Below are 24,505 nucleotides of genomic sequence, written 5' to 3'. Positions count from 1 at the left end.
AGAAAAAACTTGTTTCATTACCCCACCCCTCTCTCAAAATGCCATCATAGCTTAGCAAGGGCTATGTTTAGAAATGTTTTCAAATGCCGGAGCTGGTTAAATTTACCCTACATATACACTACAAGTATTGAGATTTTAGCTGTGTATTCTACAAACTTCTGATGTTTCCTTAAAGGAACTGGGCATCTAATAAGCTCACCTTTCCATACTCAATCTGCTATTTAATCAGAATATAAACAACAGAAGTTAACTGTTCGTTCCACGTTGCTACACACTACATAGAAATATTTCTAGCTCTCAAAAACCAAGAACATTTTATTCAATTGTGGCTCAAATGAAACCTAAAACAGTAAAATTACATTTCCTATACTATTCATATCTGAAAGTTGTCATGTTGTTGAAACAGGACTTTCGTTCAGTAATGCCTATCTCCAAATTTCAATCCTACTTCTATGACCTTGAGAACATAAAAATGACAGCATTTTCTAGCTAGAGACATGATTTATAACAGATTACACATATTTATTACACTTGTTTTATGTTCAATACGTTTAGAGTCTTATCTTCTGAGCAATCATTGTTTGCCTAAGCCATAACCACAAGCAAAAAAAACCCCACAAAACTTTGCTCAGTTCCACTAGTTGGAAAGCTTGGCAGAAAATCTATTATGCTTACAATGGTAAAAATGACTTGCTCACATATTTAAAATAATGCACTTACTTTGCCCAACAAAATTCTAGTAAATGCCAAAAAGTCTTAATTCATTTTATCTATAATTATCATCTTCTGGGTTTTATAGTTTAAATTTGCCCCATTGTGTGTGTGTGTGTATATATATATATATATATATATATATATATATATACACACACACACATATATACACACACACACACACACACACACACACACACACATTTGTAAATTTCAGGTCTCACAGGAAGTTCTTGATTCTATCAAATTTTACTTGCAAAAGTTTTCTTACATTATTAGGTAACCCCATCTATTTATATGCAATATAACTCAATAGATATTCATTGCATGAAACCATTAGTGTGAATAATATTGACACTTTGGGGCTATCCATTGATAATAATTGATAATATCCATATCAATGGCAAATTTTATTTTGGGGGGCAAAATTGTGTTTTTTTCCTACTATATGTTATAGTACTCTTCATTTTAAATATGAAAATTACTGTCTAATGGGGAAATTTTATCCTTTAGCTTGGTGTAGAGTTCCTTATGGTAAGTGTGCCTGAGTACTCACAATTAAAATCATGGCTGCCCTGTGCCAGGGAACTCTGTGGGAGCAAATGCCTTCAGAGGAGAGAGAAGGATTTAAGGAAAAACATCTCAGAATCATAGCTACATTGTGAGATGTACTAAAAACATAAAAAGTCAACCAGTAGTGTCATTTTTCTTTGACAGTTTAGGCAAAATTGAAAATAATAGAAAGATGTAAAACCACAGCCCGCTGGGCAGAAAGGAAATCTACTGGTGATAAAGCCCAGGCCTTTATCTTATACTAGAGGAAACGGAGTCCCAGTGAGCAATGAAATCATTCTCAATTCTTTGGATTTTCCCCAGGTCCTATTAGGGGAAAGAGGAAGAAAGGGGGAGGACCAATTTTATTGCACTTCAAGTCTTAAATATTTCAGTGGATGTGGAAAGAATATCAGGTAAACTGAGGCCAAGGACCATGAGGCTACAGCAGCTGTAGATAGTTAGATAGTTATAGTTCTAAAACTTTGCCCAATGATAGTAGAGAGGGAAGAGAAGAAGAAGAATCTAATATCCAGTAATGTAAGAATTGGCTCCTAGGCTTCATTAGTTCTTCATCTTCCTCAGTTTGCTCTTTTCTACGTTTTTAAGAGCCATCAACAAGGACTGCGAATTTCCAAAGGCTTATGTCTAAGTGTTCATACAGTAGTTCAGACTTCATGCGGGACTAACGATGGGCACATCATGAAATCAAAGAGGAGAGGCTGAGGTGCCTATTTGCCTTCTTCCTGCCTAGGGGCTGAGGGTCCTCAGGCAGCAAGTGCTCTCTATCACTGCTCACTACCTCGGGCCTTTACACTTGGAACAATCCCATGAAGCAGACGCTGTCATTATTCAAACTTTACAGATTCAGGAAACTGAGGCCCTGAGAGATTAAATATCAATCAAAAGCACTTCCCCAAGGTTTGTGAGCTGAGCGGGTGCGGGCTGTGGTGTGAGGAGCTGAGCTGTTCTTGTTCTGATGGACAAGGGGATGTTTGCAGAGAGGCTTCTGGGCAGGATTCCATCTCACCTGTCTCGGATTCCCCACCTGACTGTTGTAAACTTTTCTAGGGAAATGCTGAGTGCGCCGGGGCCTGGGACACAATGGGGAACCAGCCCAACGCAGGACACCAGCCTTGCTGTGCCACGCTCCGGGGTGACAGGCCACTGTCAGCTTCCCCAAGCTTTCAGTTAAACGTCATCAACCTCCACCCCATGTCCCTCTGGCCTAATGCCACAGGACAAAGTAATCCAATGGGACAAGATGTCCTGAAGAACACGGTGTCCTCAGAGGAAAGGTGCAGGAGTCCATAATAACCAGCTAAGGTGCAGGAGTCCATAATAACCAGCTAAGGTGCAGGAGTCCATAATAACCAGCTATGTTTGTGAAGTATTGCAGAAGGTTCTGGCTTTCCCCCTTAACCGTAACACCACTATTTACTTGGTCCTTAAACTGAACTTTTATTATACCTGGGTGGGAAAGGAGTGTGAACATTGAGTGTGTTAAAATGCACCCTTGAAGGACATGCTCTGTCCTTATAGAAACAAAGCTTTTTTTTTTTCCTCATTTGCATTAAATTCTGATCTACGCTGTTGAACCTAAAAAAAAAATCTAATTCCTTCAAACTGTACAAAATTAAAAGAATTCACTCTGACTTAACACGGGATGAACTACTGAACATACACACACACACACACACACACACACACACACACACACACACGCATACACACACACGCACACACACACAATCTTTTAGATAAGACATCACCACAATGTTCCCCAAGATAAATTTATCCAATTTAAAAAAATTCAGACTTTTCATTTTTGCTACTTAGTGCTATTTTTACATTAACTATAATTATTTACTCATTTTATTTATTTTGTCACAGTTTATTTTTTAACCCCAACCCTTTATCTCTTTAAAGTTATTTTAAACTAGAAGACATATTTGAATTACTTTGTTACAGTAGATGTATAAAAGTTGCATTTTCTGAATGCATACACACCTAAAAGACTTTAATCTTATTTGTAAGCAGTAGTTGGATTTGGTATACAAGTTGAAATTCAAAATATTTCCCTTCAATCATAAGATTTTTTTTTCTCTCCTGATTGCTAACACCTGGTAGTGTTGATGAGAAATGCAAATCAGACTCTCTTCCCACAGCAGTTAACCTAGCCAGTCCCCCTTGCCCCGCAACACACTTTTTATTTTTTGAATCTTTTAGGATTTCTCTCTTTATTCTTAACCCTAAAATCTTAGTGTAGCAAAGTCTCCTGTGGGTATCTGGAGTGCCTGTTGAATAAATAAAGATTCAAGCTCTTTAGCAGAGTATTTTACCACTTCCTCCTGTTTTTTCCAAGTATAAAAAAGCATCTCCAAGTAATGAATCTTTATACCTTCTTCTTGAAAGGAGGCAATGATTTGATTAGGAAATTTGTTCCCTGACATAATGATCCGGTCCAGCTGCCTTTTCTTCCCAAAGTTCATACACCAGCCTGAGGATAAGGACTAGAGTTCCTTTCATCTTACCAGTGTCTGCTATTTCCTTATTCAGAATGTGTGGGGCAGGGAAGTCCTTGTGGTCTCTGGGTTGCAGAAGCTCACTCTTCTCTAAGGTCTTTGAAGATGGGAATATGAGCTTTGTATTCATTATAATTCTTAAAAACTGCTCCCTGAAGTCAGCCAGACATCAAAGAGCCTCACCCATCCTTCTGCCCTGGTACAAAATACAGACTCCACTTGTATAGAAGTTCTTCTGTCCATATAGAGTTCACGTGAATATGTAACATTGGAAGCAAATGCTTCCAGATTAAAATGCTTATGATACTCAAGCTCAGCTGAGGTAGGTTATGTCATTATCCCTAATGGACAAATGAAAAAAATCAAGACCAGAACGTCAAGGGCCTTCCCCAAGGCCACACAGGCTTCAAGGGTTTCCAAAGGATTTAAAATCAAATAGCACAGAACCAGCACTAGGCTTATGACAATTGCGTAATACTACCTCTGAATAATCATTCAGAGGGCATCTGTTAATAGCACTGCATTATTAAACAGACCAGGCCCTGGAATTAACCATGCCTTGGGAGAATTAATATGGTTTTGCTGCATGCTATGAGCTTGATGAGTCAGGGGACACTGACAAACGGAAGCAAGCAAGCAGGTGGCCACGAACAAGGTGAAGACCTGCAATGTGAAGGAAGAATCTACACAGCTGAGTGCTCACTGTAGACGAGGAAGGCAAAGAAGGCGGACAGAGAGTTGGGGCTGTGGGAACGGGGAGCCATGGAGACACCCAGAATGACAGAAGAACGTGGTTTGGGCAGAGGTGAGGCTAGGGCATTCGTGCCTATTATATTGATGGAAAATCGGTCTGCAACTCGGAAAAGTACAAGCAGAATTCCTGCTGAGAGTAAAGTCAGCAACCTGGACAGGATGAACAGAATGCCAGAGGAGAAAGCTCAGCCACAGAAGTGGAGAGCAGATGCTGCAGGACTAAGAAATGAGTGGGGGGGGGGGCAGGAGGGAGGAAGCAGAAAAGTGTCTTCTTCTTCCATAGATATGGAAAGGAAAGAAAAAGACAAACAACGCCCTGTGATTTTCCAAGAATGGCTTCCCCCTAACGTGGAAACACAAAAGACAAACAAGAAAGAAACATGACCAAAGTGAGGATGAGGGTGAAAACTCATGAGTGTCAGCAAGTGTTTTTGGCTGGGCTGGATTTAGGCAGATGGATGAACAACGAGATTTGGAAGTGGGTAAAATTTCAAAGGGCACTGGGTTCATGCATGAACACGGAAAATGAAGCACATCAAACACTATCAAAAGGGGGCAGGAAGAGCTAAGAAAGAGGAGTGGAGGGGCAAATAGGATCAAATGTATTACACATATGCATGGAAATATCCCAGCAAAGCCAGTGTATAGCTGAGAACATACAATGAAAAAGAATTAGCTGTGAATGAAATACAGCATTGCAAAGACTTCAAGTGGGAGGAAGCAAGATTAGAGACATTCTTATGGTATATCTCAGAAGAGATAAGTTTTGGAGTTTATGTAGGTTCAAACACATAAGAAGTGGAAGTGTTTATGAACAAGGAAGACCAGACATGAATGATGAGGGCCATTTAGATCAGCAGTAATTATAATGGTAAAATGTTAGTAAAGATCCCAAGATACTTTGGAAATAGGATAGACGCCTTAAGAATCACACTTTAAAAGAAAATGTGAAATAGAATGACATTATAAAAAGAGATTAGGAAACAATACTAAACATTGGGAAACACAATGAAATTTTCTTGATGTGATTCTGACAAGTACAGATTGACTAAATTTATCTCCCTAAAGAGCAATGTAAGTTTAGATTTAGAAACTTCACGATGTAAAAGAGAAATGTTTAAGGAAACCAGAAAAAAAATTATCAACAGAGTTTTGTATTTAATTCTAAAAAAAAAAAGAAAAAAGTTGGTTCTCCTCCCTGGAAGCACAAAGCCTCCACAGGCCCGAGACACTGAGCGCCAGCTCTGAAGCCCTGATTCCAGACAGCCTGGTCAACAACAGGAGAAACCCAGAAGTGTGGCTCCCGAACGACTCCTGCCAACCCCGACTCACAATGCTTCTACTTACGTCATTCTCACCGCGCAATGGTGTGCCAACATTCCCATAAAAACCATCTCAGGGCAGACATCAATAAATTATACAGGGGATTGAGTACTAATAAGTAGGCTTCAGGGTGAATGATTTTGCCCTCCTATAGGCTAATGGAATTTTTCTGACCCCATTAAAGAAGGCTGGTCTAGGCTTCCCTGTTCAGTAGATTAGGCCGCATGAATTCATTTTGAACTTATGATATTTACAACTTCTGATGGCTTTGGATGGCATAAGCACATAGTAAATCACAGAGTGTTCCCACAGGGGGTCAGGTAGAAAGCACTGCTGGAGTGAAGAAGGCGTGTGCAGAGTGTCCCCGGAACAGATGAACTGCTCTCCGACTGTTTCCCTGAACACTGTTTATAATCAGACGACAGAGTTCGTGACCTCCATAGCAACATAACCTACACGATTCCGGAATGAAATTATTGACACTCTGTGAGAACTTTTGGAGAAAACTTTAAAATCTTATGGACTGGCTTATATTTTGATAAAAAAAAAAACCAAACATTTCTGGATAAGAAGCCTTAAGTAGTACTGTATTCAGAAAGTTGTAAAAAGATCTCACATTGTAGGTAGAAACATAAACATGCCCCAAATCAAAGTTGAATTTTCATATGAATATATATCTGAAGGGCAGTGATAGACTTGTAAAATATAGTAAATATTGAAACCACCTAGGCCAAGGACCTAGGAACAGATGCCCGAATGAAGGGCGAAGCTCAACTTGGCTTAAGAATGTTATTTTTAAAAATAAGTGTGACAAACAAGACCGTTAATAAAATGAAACACAGAAAGGTAATGTACCAATAAGAAAAAAGAAACAGATATTTGTCTTATTGTCACCTAAGTTATTCTGGAAGTTTGGATTGCTGTGTAATTGCTGTGTGTTTTTTTAACTCTTGTTTGTACAACTCAGTTTTAGCACACATGAAACAGAGGTTGAGATGAAAGTTCACAGAATCCAAGGTTACTGATTCAGATGTAGGGACAGTTTGGTTCCACATGGCACACAAGCCCCTCTCTCCTCATACCTGTCCCTACTGACCCCATCACCCAAGCCCTTGTAAGTTTCTAAGGCAGCAGTCAGTGAAGACAGGCACAGAAGCATCAGATTTTCAACTCCCTCACCCCTCTCCTCATTGGTGCTTCAAGGAGTGAAAACTGGGCATCCAGCAGGTGAAAACCTTGAAGTATGAGAGGGTGGGGTTTGATGACTCATTCTGTAATCCCAGATGAGGGAAGTAGGAGGGACCCTCAGAGAGACCCTCTCTGAAAAACTAAACAGAAGTAGCCGATGCTGTGACTCAAACGGTAGAACACTCATCAAGCAACTGCAAAGAGTGGAATTCAAACCCTCATACCATCAAAAGCAAAAGAAAGCATAAAACTGGATATATAAGAAAAGCCAGTTTTCTGGTGACGCTGATCAAGATGCATGATACTCATAAAGTGGCATGTTAATGAAAACCTTTTTGGACAACTCCTTGAAGATAATTTTAAACATAAATTGAAGAAAGAAAAGTAACTTTTCAAAAAACACCATGTCCATGGGAGGACTGTTATTTCTTCCAGTGGTGGGAAGATCTCTGTCCATATAAGGCCCACAGAATCATTCGGTGCAGGGCATGATGGTCACGTGTTCACTGTCTGCTTCTCATCCCTGCCTGCAGCCATCTGCATTGATAACTGCCCACAAATCATGTCATAAATACCTAAATTGCACCTAGCAAAATAAAAGCTCCCTACTTCTTGTGCCAATGTAGCACATCACTAGCTCATGGGTGAAGAAAGATACCAGAACTTGAAATGATCAAACTACCCTTTTGCAAAAACATCCATAAAATGTCATAAAACACATAGACTTCTCTTTTTCTGCATAGTAAAACTCTCAGTTTGGCTTGTGTGACACTTCATTTTTACACTGTTCATTTCCTAATCAAATAACTTCATGGTGCCCCAAACACAGAAGAGAAGGGCCATAAATTCCAGCTTACATGGGAAAAGAAAGGAACATTTTTCACAAAGACATAAAAAAAGTGCAAACTTTGTTTAAAGCCAAGCTTCTTTTTTGTATTATTCACCAGTAACTCTGAGAGATCTGTCAATTCACTGTCGTATGGAATTTGTCATATTGTATGTTCACTTACATCACTGAGGAGGCACATTGCTCTTTAATGAAACTTTTTTCCTGTGTTTTTCAACGAAGTACTCAAAATGCCACTCATCGCTCCTCAGGAGGCTTTTAGTAAGAAGGTGTCATGGTGCTGGAGCCTGGGCTGTGCATCTGCCACGAACCACCTCTTTTTATGGTTAGAAAGAGTTACTCACAATTTCCTCTGTGTACAAATACACCTTTTTGTAATATCCCTTCTTAAATATTTTCCTAACCCTCCCCGCCTCCCTGCGGTAGTAAAATTCAACAAAGTCTGAAGTAAAAATGATGGTAAGCACTGTTCTCATCAATGTCAAAATCAAACACTGGTTCAACGATTCCCTTCCACGCACACTGACAGGCTGATGGAATCCACGAGCCAAGTGTTTTGATAAAGGTGAGCTTGCTTCAACGCACCTCCTTCAGCATATTGAGATGAATAGGCTGGGATACGTTCAAGAACGTATTTTCAAATCTTGACATAAAAATTACATCTTTCATTACATACTCAAGAACTCTGTGTCGATGCTACCTCTTGGAAAGAGACAGATGCTTCCAACGACAATGAGGTGACAGGCACTAAAATTTGTTGAAATGGGTCAGCCAAAATCATGCTGGTACAGGGATCTGGGAGAGCGGAGAACAGTCATTCTGTGCTGCTTAGTGTCTGCAGTCTTCACAAGCACCATTTTTTTGAGCAGTGAAGCAAGTGAGCCTCATGCTGTGAAAACGTAGGTCAACGCAGCTAGGTTCATTCAGAGCATCCCGAGGTGCAGCTGTTCAGCAGTGGCCTGGGGCCTGCATGTAAGTCTGAAGAGAGGAGAGACGTAGGAATTGTTTCCCAAGAAGGTGTAAGGAATCTCACAAGTTCAAGGGTTGCCATAAGCCAGGAGAAGCTCAGGGCTGCAAGATTCATTTTTAGGGCTATCCATAATATTATACTAAGGATATAAAGAAAACTAATGGAATAATGGCCTTTGCCACCAGAGAGTTCACAGTCTAGTAGAGACAGCAGGAATGGGAGCTAGGGAGGCCTGCTTGGAAGGCCGCTGTCCCTGGCCATGGATGCCCAGGTCACCTCTCAGGGCATGATGGGAGTGTGGAGTCTGGGCTTCACAGTGTGTGGAGATGAGTCTGCCCCGTAATGACCCATGTTCAGGCAGCGCCATTGAGAGATGTTGGGGTGAAGACATCCTCTAGATACCTTCAAAGATGAGTATTATTTTTAAAGTTTTTATTTAAATGCAATCACTGGATCTTATTTCCGGGTGACAGGGTTCACACAACCAAGCTTGCCCAAAGAATGGCCATTTTCTTCAGGGCAGGCCTGGGTGGCATGTCTGCTGAAAACGACCCCTTTCCACAGCCAATGATCAGATATTTGTGGCTGTATTGCATATTATTTCCTCAGCAAAATAAGCCCTCATTTCTTAACCAATCTGGCCCCGAAGACAGATATCTAAAACAAGACCATTAGACAGAAAGAAATGAAAACGCCATTTGGAGGAGGCCAAGTGTAATTCAGTCCCCACTTAGAACCTGTCAGTCCTCATCAGTCCTCAAGTCCAGGTACCAGAAAGACAGCCTGGAGACTCTGTCCTCTCCAATAAAGAGTTGTCCCATGTGCTGTCCCAGGCTTCTTCACTTGTGGCTGCTACTGGCTGCTCAACGATCGTGAACTTCAGAAGGTAGGCTCTCTATTTATTTTACACGTGGATGAATTGGTTTTAGAATTTACTTTTGTGATATAGCATCACTATACTTCTAACACACGGTTAACCCTCATCAAGACTGATTTTTTCCTAATTTCCTTTTCATTTTCTTTACCATCATGCAGCATTTTGTGGCCCTCACTGTTTCTATGTTGCCATGTGCCTATTCTACATCACTTCTTCAGTGTTTCTCTCCAGCCAAAATCTTTCCTAGTGCCAACTGCGAGAATGTTTGCTAGCAGACAGAATGCAGGATACCTCTGATTTTTTAGTAATGCAGAAACTTGAAATTCTTTCTGAAAAAAAAAATCAACCAATCCTTCCACCATCCCTTCCTTTAAATCACTGATTTGGAACAGAAGAAAGGCATGAAGAAAATTATGTAAGATAACATACCAGAAACAAGACATGGCTTGCAATATTTTTCCAAAGGCACTACATTAAAACATAAAGCACAACACTAATTCCCAAGTTGGATAAGATAAAACCTGGCAATCACGCTTAGTAGTCATGTGACCTTGCACACATTGGACAGTTAGTTCCTCTTGTTAAAACAGGAAAAGAGACCTAAGATATAGAGTGGCTTAGAAGACAGCTTGGTGACACGTAATCCCTGCAACATGTGACTATGTTTGCTTACAGGACAAATGGGGTTTTTTCTCAATGTAATTAATTCCAGGAGATTATTCTGGATTATTCTGGTGATCCTGATGTAATTAAAGAGACTCTCAAAGGAGGTATGAGGGCTGGAGTCGAAGAAGAAAGAACCTGAATCACCAGATTTAGAAGAGACGAGAGAGACTGAGTAGAAGACTATTCCTGCAGGATTTGAGTGTGGAGGGAGTATGTAACTTCCTCTAGAAGTCTGAAGAGGCAAGAAGAATTCTGCTCTTCAAGCCTGCAAAAGCAGCTTTTGTAGCACAGTTGGACTTCTAACCCTTAATAGCAATGTGATTATAAATTTTTTTTTTTTTTTTTTTTTGTCGGTCGTGGGGCTTGAACTGTGGGCCTGGGCACTGTCCCTCAGCTCTACCAGCTCAAGGCGAGAGCTCTACCACTTGAGCTACAGCGCCACTTCCATGATTATAAATTTTTTTTTGTTGGTCATGGGGCTTGAACTCTGGGCCTGGGCGCTGTCCCTCAGCTCTTCAGCTCAAAGCTAGCACTCTACCACTCTATCACTTCTGGTTTTCTGGAGGTTTATTGGAGATAAAGGTCTCACGGACTGTCCTGCCTGAGCTGGCTTTGAATCATAATCCTCAGATCTCAGTCTCCCGAGTAGCTAGGATTACAGGTGTGAGCCACCAGCACCCAGCTCTATTTTGTTTTAAGCCATCAAGTTTGATGTCGTTTTTCATAGTAGCAATAGGAATCTGATGCGACAGTATTCCTAAAAGTACTAAACAGCTTGCCTGCCATTTTATGAAAACTGAAAGAAATATTAGCGACTTATCTCTTTTCCTTCATGGAAAATAACTGAATACTTATAGTACATACATAGAATGATTCCACAAATACTTAAGGTAGCAATGCAAATGAGTGATGCAATGCTACGATCTGCTAGTACAATGGGAAAGAGTTGAGTACACTTTATGCTTTTCAGCCGTGGTCACACTGGGATCACATGCTTGTTTCAGTGAGAGGAAAACCATTTTTCACTCAAAGACCAAAAGGAAGTTTGGTTCAGTGAACTCCCACTGAAGCGCAGCGTGCCTTCTACTGGAATGCGTTCCATCTTCAATCTTCAGGTAGTTTCCTGTTAAGGGAAACCATGTGAACACCCTTTAAACTTCTTTAAAATGGAGACACCATTCAGATGAAAGAAGATTTGCACTCTCCCTAAAAAAAGGCAAACCAGCTTTTACTCCTACAGAGCCAACATTAATTTCAACTTGCCACAGCAGTTAGGAGACAAGGTTCTTGTTTTGCTCTGAATCCAGCTCTCATCCAATTCCTGAGAGCCTACTGCCTACTCCAGAGAGATGCTCTTTTCTTAGGTCCAATAAAGAGCCATCTGTAATGCTGTGAGCAGCTCAGGAAAAAGCTGCAGGTTTCCTGCAGATGTGAAACATAAAACAAACAAACACACACACACATCAACCATAAACTAAAAACTGAGCACAAGAAACCCCTCCAGCTTGCCATCATGGCCTTGGTTCTAATGTACACATTCCTTTCCCTACCTAATAAAAACAATCCCATTGTCACTGTTCCCACAGGAGAGCACTTTTAGGGGGAGAATGCCACCCTGAGAAAAGCCATAAGGACCATTTTTATGTTTCCTTTTCTCCTCCCCACCCCCCACACCTTGTATACAAATAGCCACTCTATTCAAACATTAATTGCAATGCCTAGAAATTTTTCTCATTTGCACCTAGGAAAAGTACTACAAAATTTGAAGAAAGAAAGAAAGAAAGAAAGAAAGAAAGAAAGAAAGAAAGAAAGAAAGAAAGAAAGAAAGGAAGGAAGGAAAGAAAGAAAGGAAAGAACGAAAGAGAGAGAGAGAAAGAAAGGAAAGAAAGAAAGAAAGGAAAGAAAGAAAGAGAGAGAGAAAGAAAGAAAGAAAGAAAGAAAGGAAAGAAAGAAAGAGAGAGAGAGAAAGAAAGAAAGAAAGAAAGAAAGAAAGAAAGAAAGAAAGAAAGAAAGAAAGAAAGAAAGAAAGAAAGAAAGAAAAAAAAAACTAGAGAGTTGAGCAATTCTGGAAGGATTTAGGAATCACAGACCCTTCTAAAGATATCCACTGTTTATATCTCCCTTCGGTGCTGAAGGGGGGCGGTTTCTGGAGCTCCTCTGCTCCTTGATTTTTCTCCAAGGACCAAGAGAAAGGGAAAACAGAGCTGGGGAAGAAGGCCGAGAACTATTCAAGATGGTGGCTTCTCACCCTCTTGGGAGTATCAGCTTGTCTGAGGCAATCTCCATCATGTAACACTGAGTTGGACAACATAGGCACACAAAGACTGACATGATTTTCTGGCTACTCAGCACATAGTCTCCCGCATGAAGGACCGCACAGGACTCCACCGTTTGCTAGAGTGACTGTGGATGAAGCAGTAAAGGTTGGTTGGACAGAGGAGGAGGACTTGACCTGGACCAAGCAAAAGCAGCCATGGGATCCAGCCCTCGATGACTATAGCCTGGCTAGGATGTCGACACAGGAAGTCTCTGTGAAGACTGCGTAGACTGCCCTTGCCGATTCTTGTTTCCTAAAATCTGCCAAATTGCATCTTAATGGTTTTTAGCTGAGATAATTTCATGTTTCTACTTGGTTGCATGCTGTTCTGAAAAAGCACATTTATTTTCATTCTAGGAGATACTTTCTGAAACCTCTGTGGATGCGGACTGCTGAGGTGTCAATTCTATTCTGTTAAACATCTCAGACTTGAGTTTTTTTTCTTCCAGGTTTTCCTTGTGTCTTCCTTTGTTTGAAAAATAGCTATCTTTTCTATTTTTGTAAGGAGTAGTAAATATGTCAGGCATCCGTGGCTCAGGCCTCTCGTCCTAGCAACTCAGGAGCTGAGGTCTGAGGATCACGGTTCAAAACCAGCCTAGGGGAAAAAATATGTGATATTTTTATCTCTAACTAGCCATCACAAAGCCTGAAGTGAAGCTGTGGCTCAAATACTAGCGCATCAGATTTGAGCAAAAAAGCTCAGAGACAGCACCCAGGCACTGAGTTCAAGCCCTAAGACTGGCACATACACAAACACATGTACACACACATGCATACACACAGACACCGCACAAACCACCCCACATCAAAGAAAACTAGCAAACGGTAAGTGCATATGTTTGTGGGCATTCCCATGAGCTGACCACGTGGACCCTCAGTTGCTACCTGCTTTCCCTGTACCAAGCCTCTTCAGAGAAAGAGGATGGGTTGTTCAGTCAGTAGCCTTAACTAAGAGCTTTTGTCAAAGCTCTTACTGCAAACATTAAAGTATATAATCTGTTTGCTTGTAATTCTAGTTTCATGCAGCCCTGATCCTATTCTGAAAAGAAAAATCCAGAGGTGATGGGAAAGGACTAACCTGATACAAGCTCCATTGTTTTGAGAAAGAAAATACCTTTTCTAAAACATATCAACTCTAAGAGTACAGTGACACCAATAGCAAACATGTACTACTTTCTGAGGCAGGGGAATTTTCTAGAACCCAGATATAGTGCCTGAAGAAAAACTAGATGACGCTTCTACGTTAATAGCTGTCTACAGCTCTTAATATTATATCCAGTAATATATATAATATATATGTATATAAATACTTATGTACATATGTTACCATGCAATTTTTAAAAAGAATCCACGATGTTTTCCAATACCGGTGAGAAAACAATGCCCATTGGCATACTGCAATGCCTAGAACCATGTTATACACAAATGTTGCCTCAGCAAACATTTGCTAACCTGAACAAAGGACTATCCCTGCTTTCCAAAAGACAACTTGACTACTAGTCATCAGTCCACACATAAAAGTCCACTGCCAACACGCAAAGGTTATTTTTCACTCTCATCACCAAAACTCATTCTGATGAAATTTTATGGAATAGCTTAATTCAATGCAACTTAACAGAATCATTAAGCATCTGCTATTTGCCAAGTACTGCTGACAGAAAAGGTCCTGTGACAACGGCTCATAGAGAAGAGGAGCAGAGGTCACAGACTGCTGTACAAATTGTCACCTTCACACAGCAGGTTCTCAGTGACAAATGAATCCATGAACTCATGGCACACAGCACATCTCATGACCCTTACTGCAGCAAAGTGCATCAGCCGCAAGCCTTCCCTAGCACATCCCTTCTGCTGCCTTCCGCCGCTCTTGACGACCACATTTTCCTCTACACACCTCCTACTTGTCCAGTGTAATACCTTCTTCATCACCATCATTGTATTTTCCCAATGCACCTTTCTATGCACCATCCTCAAATATCTCCCGACCACATCAACTGACGATCCCAGCCACAGCTTCTCATCGTTGACCTGTGTACACGAGGGGTGGGCAACACACACTGCTGGGTGGGTGCAGTGGGAGAGGCTCACTCGGGTTTCTACAGGGAAGACTCTTGCCACAAATACCAAGCAGGTCCTGGTGCCCCAAGGAGGCTCAGTGATGGTCACGTGGTTTCCGCCAGGTGCCTGGGGAGAGCAGCAGGTGTTGCGGCTGTCTGCAGGTGCGTGATCCTAAGTCTCTGGGGCTGAAGGCCACATGGAGAACATGTCCCTTAGGTTATTTTTTGTCACAACTCCCAAGGGACAGAGCTCAGGGCTTTGCCTGGACAGGAAGCATCGCTTCTTTCTTTTGGGAGCTCATGAGTGAGTGAACTCCATATTCAGTCTTGAGATTACCACTATTTCAGTAATACCTAAAACAAGGTGGACAGAGAATGAAAAAACAAACCACCACCGTACTTTACCTGCTGCCGTTTTTCAAATTCCAGCTTGATCCGGGACTTGATGCAATTGCACGTGTCCTGATATGTCTGCTGCAGAGCAAACTCCATGAGGTGCTTGTGGTAGGCTCCGGCCAGGTTCCCACAGATGAAAATGATCACATTGGCCAGGATCTAAAGAGACAGACAAAAGGAGCTGCTCAGTGTGGTGAACTCAGGTGAAGACAAAAGGAACGTGCCTGTTAGCTTAAGAATTCAAAAACAATAGCAGGAGGTTAATGATACTTCTGTTTCCCAGCTGACACTCTTAATGACATAATGGAGAGCATCAATTTTCATTTGGGATTTGATCCTCTTCATGGCAATTTGGGTCCTTTGGCACACCACAGTAGTTCCCTCCCTCGTCTGGGCAGTATTTTCTTTGTATTTGTATTGTATTGTATTTGTATTTGTATTTGTATTGGCTAATACAATGTGGACAGAATAGCTGTGTGCCACCTCCTACCCAGCGTAGGGGGATGGTATGTTTAATACCACTCTGTTGTGCGTGGGGAAAAGTCTATGCTATACCATGTTCCAGTAGTCCCAGAATGACCTACGTGGAGCAGAGCTCCCCTGGCCGATCTGCCATCTACCACTGTAATGACATGGTTGTTACCACAACACGACTGCTAAGACTTGATACATTCATGCTGATTTCTCACCAAAATGGCATTCACTGAGCCCTTTGTTTATCAGGGAGTAAGGTAGCCTTTCAATTTCCTTTCAGGACATATGACTTAACTATTCTCTTGAAGACAAAATCAAGTCATGTTCACCATCATATGGAAAGCAAACAAAAAGTACAAGGAGAATATGAAATCACAACCCTAGGAAGAACACTGCATCCACTGGGCCCTGTCTACCCAGCTCACGCCCTGCGTTCTCAACACCGGTGCCAAACTTGATTCTGTCAAGACCCTGGTCTCCTCATGTTCTAAAATGCCAGAGCTCATTTCAATCATGGTTTGGGGTTTTTCTGTTTTTAACTTAATAGTGAATCAAAACTATCTTAAGAATCCAGAAAAGATGTAGAAATAGGACTCTGAATGTTCAGATGATGTCGAGTCTATCACACTCATCAATCAGCTATGTAGATATGATGCGATACTACTTTTATCAGGTTAATATTGGGTTCATTTAAATTATGTTATATTATCCACCTCACATACAATGCTTCACGTCCATATTTAAGCATTTTTCTAGACTATACTATATATTATATATGGAGTCCAAAGTCACACATATTTCAAGGGTGATCCTCCTCATATGATATGTTCTCAGCTTATCTGTTAGGAAAGACCTTCATCTGGCTATGGGGACGAGTCAGCTGATCTCAGAGGAATGCTAGCAAGACCATTTATCCCTTGTCTGTCTTCTCCAGACAGTTGTGATGGGAATGAGGAGGAAATTTTTCTCTCCATCATCACAGTGTCTTGGGTTATCTCTTCATGTGATGTTGATTGTGATCCCTTTCAAGCTCTTAGAAATATATTTGAGGGTGGAGGGAAAGGCAGGATTGAGTTACAAATGAGAAGAGTGAGTTTCTTTCTAGATCAATTCAGAGAAGCGAGGAAGCCATGGTGCAGATGAATGAGCCCCCAGCCCCACCCTGCCTAATTCACCTTTCCAAGGATATTTGGGTGGAGAAGCTCTACAATCCTACATTCTCACAGCTTTCTACAAAATGTTCTCCTCTCCTCTGTACCAGTGTTTTACCACCCCTCCACTAGTTTAGGTGACTACACTTTTTTCTTCTGTTTTCTTTTTTTTTAAGTTTTATCACTAAAGGTGATGTACAGAGGGGTCACAATTACACAAGTAAGGTAATGAGTACATTTCTTCTTGAACAGTGTTACCCTCTCCCTGAGCCCACTCCCCCCTAAGTTGTAAAGTTCATTTCCACCATGGTGTCTAGTAAGTATCACTGTAGAACTGGTTCACCCTTTGTCCCACCCTTTCTGTTATTCCCCTTTCCTTCCACAAATCAGATAAACGTATACACCAGACAAAGGGTACAGAAATAAAAAACAGTGACACCAGGGAATAAAGAAAGCAAAGGAGAAAAAAAGAAAGAAAAAGGAAATAGCTATGTTTCCATAAGAAAGAATGACAATGTCCCATTTGTAAGGAAATGGAGAGACTTGGAAAAAATATATTAAGGGAAGTGAGCCAGACCCAAAGAAACACAGGCTCATTTGTACTAACTAGAATATGTCTATAAGTCTACAACTTAATCCAAAAGACAAATAATTACATTTAGGCATGATTAATTAAACAGCACTATAAGCATTTGCACACTGAGAACAATGGAGGATATTTTTTTTGGGGGGTCCGGTCGTGGGGCCTGAACTCTGGGCCTGGGGGCTGTCCCTCAGCTCTTCAGCTCAAGGCTAGCGTTCTACCACTTGAGCCACAGCATCACTTCCGGCTTTTTTTTTTTTTTTTGCTTATGTGGTGCTAAGGAATTGAACCCAGGGCCTCAGGAATGCAAGGCAAGAGCTCTACCACTGAGCCACCTTCCCAGCCCCCAAAGGAGGATATTCCTAGGAGAGGATCACAATGGCTCAATAGCTGTGTGCATATAACCATATAAAATAATGCTTATCGAAATATACTCCAAGAAATGGAGACAAGAGGTTTTTTTGTATTATAATTTTTTCTTCTTTTCAGCTAGTCTAATGTTTGAACTTAGGGTCTTGTTCCTCTTATTTGGTGTTCTTTTGAACTATATCTCTATCCCTGGTTCATGGGGATAGAACTCTGGGCCTGGGCACCGTCTCTCAGCTCTTCAGCCCAAGGTAAGCACTCTACCACTTGAGCCACAGTACCACTTCTGGTTTTCTGGAGATTTCCAGATTATTGGAGATAATAATTGGCTGGCTTTGAATGGCGAACCTAAGATCTCAGCCTCTTGAATAGCTAGGATTACAGGCGTGAGCCACTGGTGCCCAGCTACACTGCTAATTCTTTTAAGGATAAGATCATGACCGAGGCAGGATTTTCCTACTTGAGACTTCCCATCATCATTGGAGATCAGAGGCTCAGGCCACCATGTGTACTCAGCTTCCCTATAAGGCAATAGAATCTTACAGACTTGTCTGCCATGCTGGCTTGGAACCATCACCAACCAATCTCAGCCCTTCACCTACCTGGCATAACAGGCACACACCGCTTGTCACCCAGCAATGGGTTGAGAAGGGAGCTCATGAACTTTTATTTTCTAGCTGGCCATAAAGAATGATCTTCTACTTCTCAGCCTCTCAAGTAGCTAGGAATACAGCCACTGTTCATGATTGAGGGGATTCAAATAGTAACATTTACTATTGTTCTCTGTCTTTGTATTATTTGTATGTGACATATCCATGTAGTTAGTATGCACAAATGCAGGTGATCTATGAATGACACACATATTAGCATGCACGTAGGCATCCCTAGGTAATTGGTATGTAAACTACATGTGTGCTGTGTATGTCTGAGAGCTACATGTGATCTGTGCATATCATGCATGTGCTCTGTGTGGGCTGCACACAGGCTTAACATGCATGTGTGTCTGTCATAGATCAGAGATGACAGCTTCAGAATTAGTGGCCTGTCGTCCTCAGCTGCTGGGGGCTGTCTTGCTTCTCAGTACCATGCGTGAACGCATCAGCTCTGTGAATGCCTTTTCTGAGGTGATGGGATGTATTAGTGACACTCCTGACCTCCCCATTGAGGAGATCCGACTCTGGCCAAGCAGGCTGAGGCAGGCACCTCATCCTGCGGCGCTCCATTCATTTAGCCTTGCTGTCCCTGGTCTTTGCAAAAGGATGTCTGGCTTGTGGGAAAGTCCTCAAACCTTGTCATTGCTGGACTTGCTTTAAAAGAACCCCAGGCACCAAAGAATGCAGGGAAGGAGAAAAGCTGAAGCAAACCACACAGTCTAGAATTAGAAAATACTAACTCCTTCTTCATAAGCTACAGCCAAAATAATAACTCAACTTCACGATTATGAAAGTTTTTTTCTCTTTTTCCATACACAGTGTGCTTTCAAAGCAAAAATGTCAATATCCAAATTAAGAGTGAAATCTACGCAGCAGAGGCGGTGGAGTCCTCCCCTCTACCCAGACCATGGCCCTAGCAGGGAGTGGAGTCTTTTCTAACCAGAATGACAAGAGCTGACCTTTCTGTGTTTTCTTCCTAGGATCCCACTGCCTGTGTCTGTCCGCTGGTTCCTTGGCCAGGGTCGGGGGGTGGGGGCTCCCTTTAACCCATGGAACATCCCTCCTTGCAGCCTCTCCCAGCATGCCTGGATGGGCGGCAGCCACCCAACACGGGCAGACAACCTCAAGAACTAGACTTGTCCTGGAACTTGAAGAAAAAACTTCCTGGGGTCCTTTATTCTGGATGATACATAGCTTTGAACAACATGGAACGTCAACCCTCCCTGGATCAGATAAGTAAAAAGAACACACTTCCTGATTCTCATATGCATAGTTAAAGGAAAATGCTCAAGAAATTAACCACCAAGAGCTTTAATGGCAAGTAATAAATGGGACTTCTTTTCTGATGAAAACAAATACACATTTTTTTTCCTTGATACCACCATTCATCTTGCAGTACTGTGCTCTAGGGTTAATAGACCTGGCCTTGGTATTTTAATAACAACTTGCATATTCCAAGACGACTGATGTCCTAAAACATCTATTTTTCATTCACATCAGCGCATCCATACGGCTTTATATAAAACCTGTCATATGCAGGCAGTGATTAGGTTAAGATTTTATAATAATCAAAACATTCTATTTTCCAGAAGATTGTTGAGAATATGACAAAAGATCCTATTTTCATAACATTGAATCTGTTTCATAACATCATCCTGTCTTGATGTCTTCTTTTCTCTTGTTCATTTAGTTCTTCTCACTCAGAAAGCAGAGGCGGGCACTTGCCCTCCCAGGAGAGAGCTGGGAAGAAAACAAATTGCTTAAGGTAATAACACCAGTCAAGTTTTACCCTGAAGATTAAATCCGGGGCTTGAAACTGTGCATGGTGCATGATTCGGAATCTGTGCTGACTGAGTTTGCTAACACGTCGCCATGGAAGTGTGGCTGTGTGCAGCCCAGCTCCGGATCTCTGCTTGTCACAGAGGTGGGGAGTTTGTTCACAAGTACCTGATGCTTCTCAGAGGTTCACAGCAGAGGCCTGTTAACAGCCCCCTGTGGGGAAGGTGAGGCCCCAGGCCCTGGGGGTTTTGCATCTTTCCTGCTGGTTGCCATTGTTTTTCCAAGTAGACCTCCATCTTTTATTTATTTCTTATTTTTTTAATGTTTTTGCTGGTCGTGGGGCCTGAACTCTGGGCCTGGGTGCTGTCCGTCAGCTCTTTAGCTCAAGGCCAGCGCTCTACCACTAGAGTCACAGCACCGGCCTATCTTTTAATAATAGCAAAAATCCAGAGTTTAGACAGGTTTTCTTATTTAAGCTTGGTGTCAAGGAACCAAAAGTCCAAGAAAATTAATGGGCTGGAGGGCTGGCTCTGGCCAGGCCGGGTTCTGGAGGTTAATTCTACAGTGTCCCACCCTGCCCCACATCATCTGTCTCACGTCAGATCCTTCCAAAGCAACACCACCCTCTTCCAGGGGGCAGGGAACGTATCTCTGTGGAACTTCTGATGTGGCTTTGTAAGACACTCACATGCTTTTCTTCACAAGGCATTTTTATCTTCTGCTATAAAGAGCTTCCATCATGTAGGATTATTTTAAGTGGCCGCGTTCTGGAGACCACACACGATGAGTCCTTGTCACTGTTTCAGCCGTGTATCTGTGCGTGCTCAAAGTTTTGAGAACGCCAAGCTGCACCCAAGTGGGTAACGTGGCTCGAAGGGCGACCTATCAGAGAAGATGCCAACGAAGAAGAGGATATTTACGGCGCTGCCTGATTATTTTCAAGTATTTGAGAAACTGACCACTCTGAGATACTATGCATTCCAAAGAGGTGGATGTTCTAATTCTTCACTTTATGTTAGGGGTCGCAAATGAAAAGGGTCACCGAAGGTATCAGGAAACGTGTGTGCAGGCTGAGGGTGAGGTGAGGCTTCTGGTTGTGAGCAAAGTATCATAATTTGTTGTTGTTGTTCTATGAACTAATGGTGCATTGTCAGAGAAGAAAGAATATGCAGAAATTTGAACCAGCTCATCAACTTAAAACAAGGACTATAAATACACAAAGCCACAGGGGGGAACAGTGGGAAGATAGCACCCTATGAGTGGAGCTGCAAGTGAGCGCCCAGCAGGCATCCTGTGTCCCTAGAGCATCGGGTTAGACTTAAGAGGAAATGAGGCTCTTCTTTGGAGGAAAATGATCAGGTGGAAGTTCTTAAAATATCTCCCAACTATGCCTACAGGAAATTTCAATCCAATTTCCTCACATGGTGTGGCCTGCTAGGAATAATATTAGCTATGTGCAAGGGCCTACAGAAATCTCTACTCTCATGCCCTTTAATGAAGGTTGGGAACACTGTGCTCTGATCCATCACATCATTGATTTGATGTCACATGTTAGCCTCCCTTTGATTTAAATACCTTCAAGTGAGGACTGGTAGTGTCAGAAAAATAGGGATACAGGACACTGAAAGACCTCAGTGATGGGTATGGGTTGAAAGGCTAGCAGTGGAGGTCAGGAGTCATATGCAATTGGATTTTCTAAGGAAACCGCCATTGTAAAAGAGAATCCTTTTGGTTGAGAGTGTTTTCATTTATAAACCATATCTTTTGTTGTTTCTCTCTGAATGGTATCAACCATGTACTTTTCCATCTGTATTTAGGATAAAAAATCCTGAACTTCAGAGACGGAGTGCAAGTCTAGTGCAATAACTAGAAAACACAGAGATGTGTGGCTTGTGGGGGCTCCTGCAACTCTCAGCAGCGCTCCTGCCACCAGTGGCTGATGCGTGCAATCCCACCAATTCAGCAGGCTGAAATCCACAGGACAGTGGATTGAAAAATCCACAAGACTCCATCTCCAGAATAGCCAGCAAAAAGCTAGATTGGAAGCATGGCTGAAGTGGTAGAGTACCAGCCAAGCAAGCAAGCCAGGAGAGCTGAAGACCCTGAGTTTCAAACCTTAGTACTGGGGTGGGAACTGTGTGGGCAAACACCGTGCTCAGAAGATCCTCGTGATCTTATTAGAAAGGCTCTGCCACAAATGAAGTCATGGGGAAAACATCCTCCTCCAATAGCAGAGTGATGACTTACCCACACGGAAACCCAAACTTGTACTTTTCAGCTCAGTGATTGTGAACTTGAACTGATGGGAACAGGTTTCCTTGATTAATAGTCTGGCATATAAGGAAGGAGAAAAAACACAAAGTTCCCAATATTCAGAGCTCTGTGGGAAGAAAACTACACCAGACTCACTCCCTCGCTTCTGGCTCCTTCTACCTCCCACAGAAGAATCTACTGCTGCTCTGATTACTCTCTGTCCATTCTTTCTCCCTTTGACTTTAAGGAAACACAACTATCTATGTTAGCGTCAAGTTTAACACCTCCTCACTCCAGGAAGAGGGGAGAACAAACAAATGGCTGGTATGAGGAAGTTACAGTGATGAAAATGAGGAACAGATAATCAAGTTCTATTGTGAAATATCTTTCCTTAAAGAACTTTGTCATTCTCTGTGAGAGAATTCATCAGGCTTTTTGGCAAGTCACAAAACAGAGAGAACCACTAACCACATAACCTGACATGGGGCTTTTGTGAGAAGTGGTCTCTTCCCAGGCCAGGACAACCATCACCGTAAGCCTGCAGGCAGGTGACAGTACAGCGATCACATCTCATCGTAAGTCGGCCAACAGATCAATGATCCAGTTTCACTTGCATCCCTTTTGATATTCACTAAAAACCATTGTCTCCCTGGTCTTTTTGAGTCCCAATAGTGGAATGAATGCTAACTACCTACCTTGATACTCCACCTCAACTGCTTAACAAGAGGTTTTTCTGAAATGTACTTATTACCTCGGTCATGTAACTGTAACCCCTCTGTACAGTACTTTCACAATAAAAAACTTATTTAAAAAAGAGGTTTTCTTTGTTGTTATTTTTAATGTACTATGTGATTTTTTTTATTTCTTTTGTATGTTCTTCCGCCATGGTATATCCCTCTTGTCACTGTATTAGAATTTAGTACTTTGCATCTTGTATATACATTTATCTAATTTGGGAAGGGGAAGGGGAATAACAGAACACTGAACCAAGGACACAGGATGACCCATTGCAACAACGATATTCACAGGACACTATGTGGAAATGAACTTTACAAATTCAGTAGGGGAAGGTGTAGGGGAGGTAGAGGAGGGAAGGGAGAGTAGGAGAAAAATAAAGGAGGGGGTAACAATGCTCGACAAGAAATGTACTCATTACCTTACTCATTTAATGTAACCCCTCTGTACAGCATCTTCACAATAAAATAACATAATAGTAATAACAACAATAAAAAAAGAAACCAAAAGGGCCAAAGGTTCCTGGATTTCCCATGGGGCTTTTGAAATGTTGGTCTCTGGGTCTTCCCAAACCCGCTCCCTTAGCGGAGATGACAGATGCCCAACAGCAAAACATATTATGTGTTGTCTTCCAATGCATTTAAAAAATTATGAACATGTAATTATATGCTAACTACAATCCAAATTCTACTAGTGTTAAGTCAATTCTGCTAAGGAACAATGTCCAGTTTGTCTAGTTACGGTGATTTGGGCAGAATTAAATGTTTAAAAAAAGGAAAAAAAATAACACACTGTAGTTCAGACATTTCACTAGTTTAGATAATAGCTCTAATCTGAATCAATGACAGATCCCAGTCTCCGGAGTAGCTGAGATTATGGGCATGCGACACCAGGTTAAATGTTCGACTCTTAATCCAGTTATAATGCAATTAAATTTCAACATGAGTGTGGAGGGAGCATCTAAGCCACATTACTTTACTTTGTCTTTACTCTGTGAGAATTCATTCTGGCTGCTTTTCTGTGCATACTAATCTGCTCTTCATATGGGGTAGATACAGCAGTCAGACTGTATTGGATCCACCCTAATAATCTTATTTCATTTGAATCCTCTCTTCATAAGCCCTATCTGTAAATACAGTCACAATTCACAGTATAATCAACATCAACATACTAGCAAGAATTAAAGACCATTTATGCATCACCAGAGAATTCACTTAATGGTTAAACCGGGGATGCCTTGGAGATTGGAGGCTGGTAGCACTTTTGCACAAATGTCACATACCACTGATGACAATTTAATATTGACCAAGGTGAGATCTTCATTAAATC

The 24,505-nt window shown here is 41.6% G+C and overlaps 1 protein-coding gene across 3 annotated transcripts in view; it reads right to left on the bottom strand.

Annotated features, from left to right (window-relative positions):
• Adcy2 (adenylate cyclase 2) overlaps positions 1–24,505 on the bottom strand; it is a 340,906-nt gene that overhangs the window by 129,138 nt on the left and 187,263 nt on the right. For all 3 annotated transcript variants that reach the window (XM_070042164.1, XM_070042162.1, XM_070042163.1), the window contains exon 4: positions 15,192–15,341. In XM_070042164.1, coding sequence (XP_069898265.1) covers positions 15,192–15,341 — 150 coding nt within the window. The remainder of the gene's footprint in view (positions 1–15,191; positions 15,342–24,505) is intronic.

This window comes from Dipodomys merriami, unplaced genomic scaffold (assembly GCF_024711535.1).
Source record: "Dipodomys merriami isolate MVZ:Mamm:240054 unplaced genomic scaffold, mDipMer1.0.p SCAF_32, whole genome shotgun sequence".
NCBI lineage: Eukaryota > Metazoa > Chordata > Mammalia > Rodentia > Heteromyidae > Dipodomys > Dipodomys merriami.
Note: the sequence above shows the minus strand (reverse complement) of the source record. Positions and strands in the feature narration are given on the sequence as shown.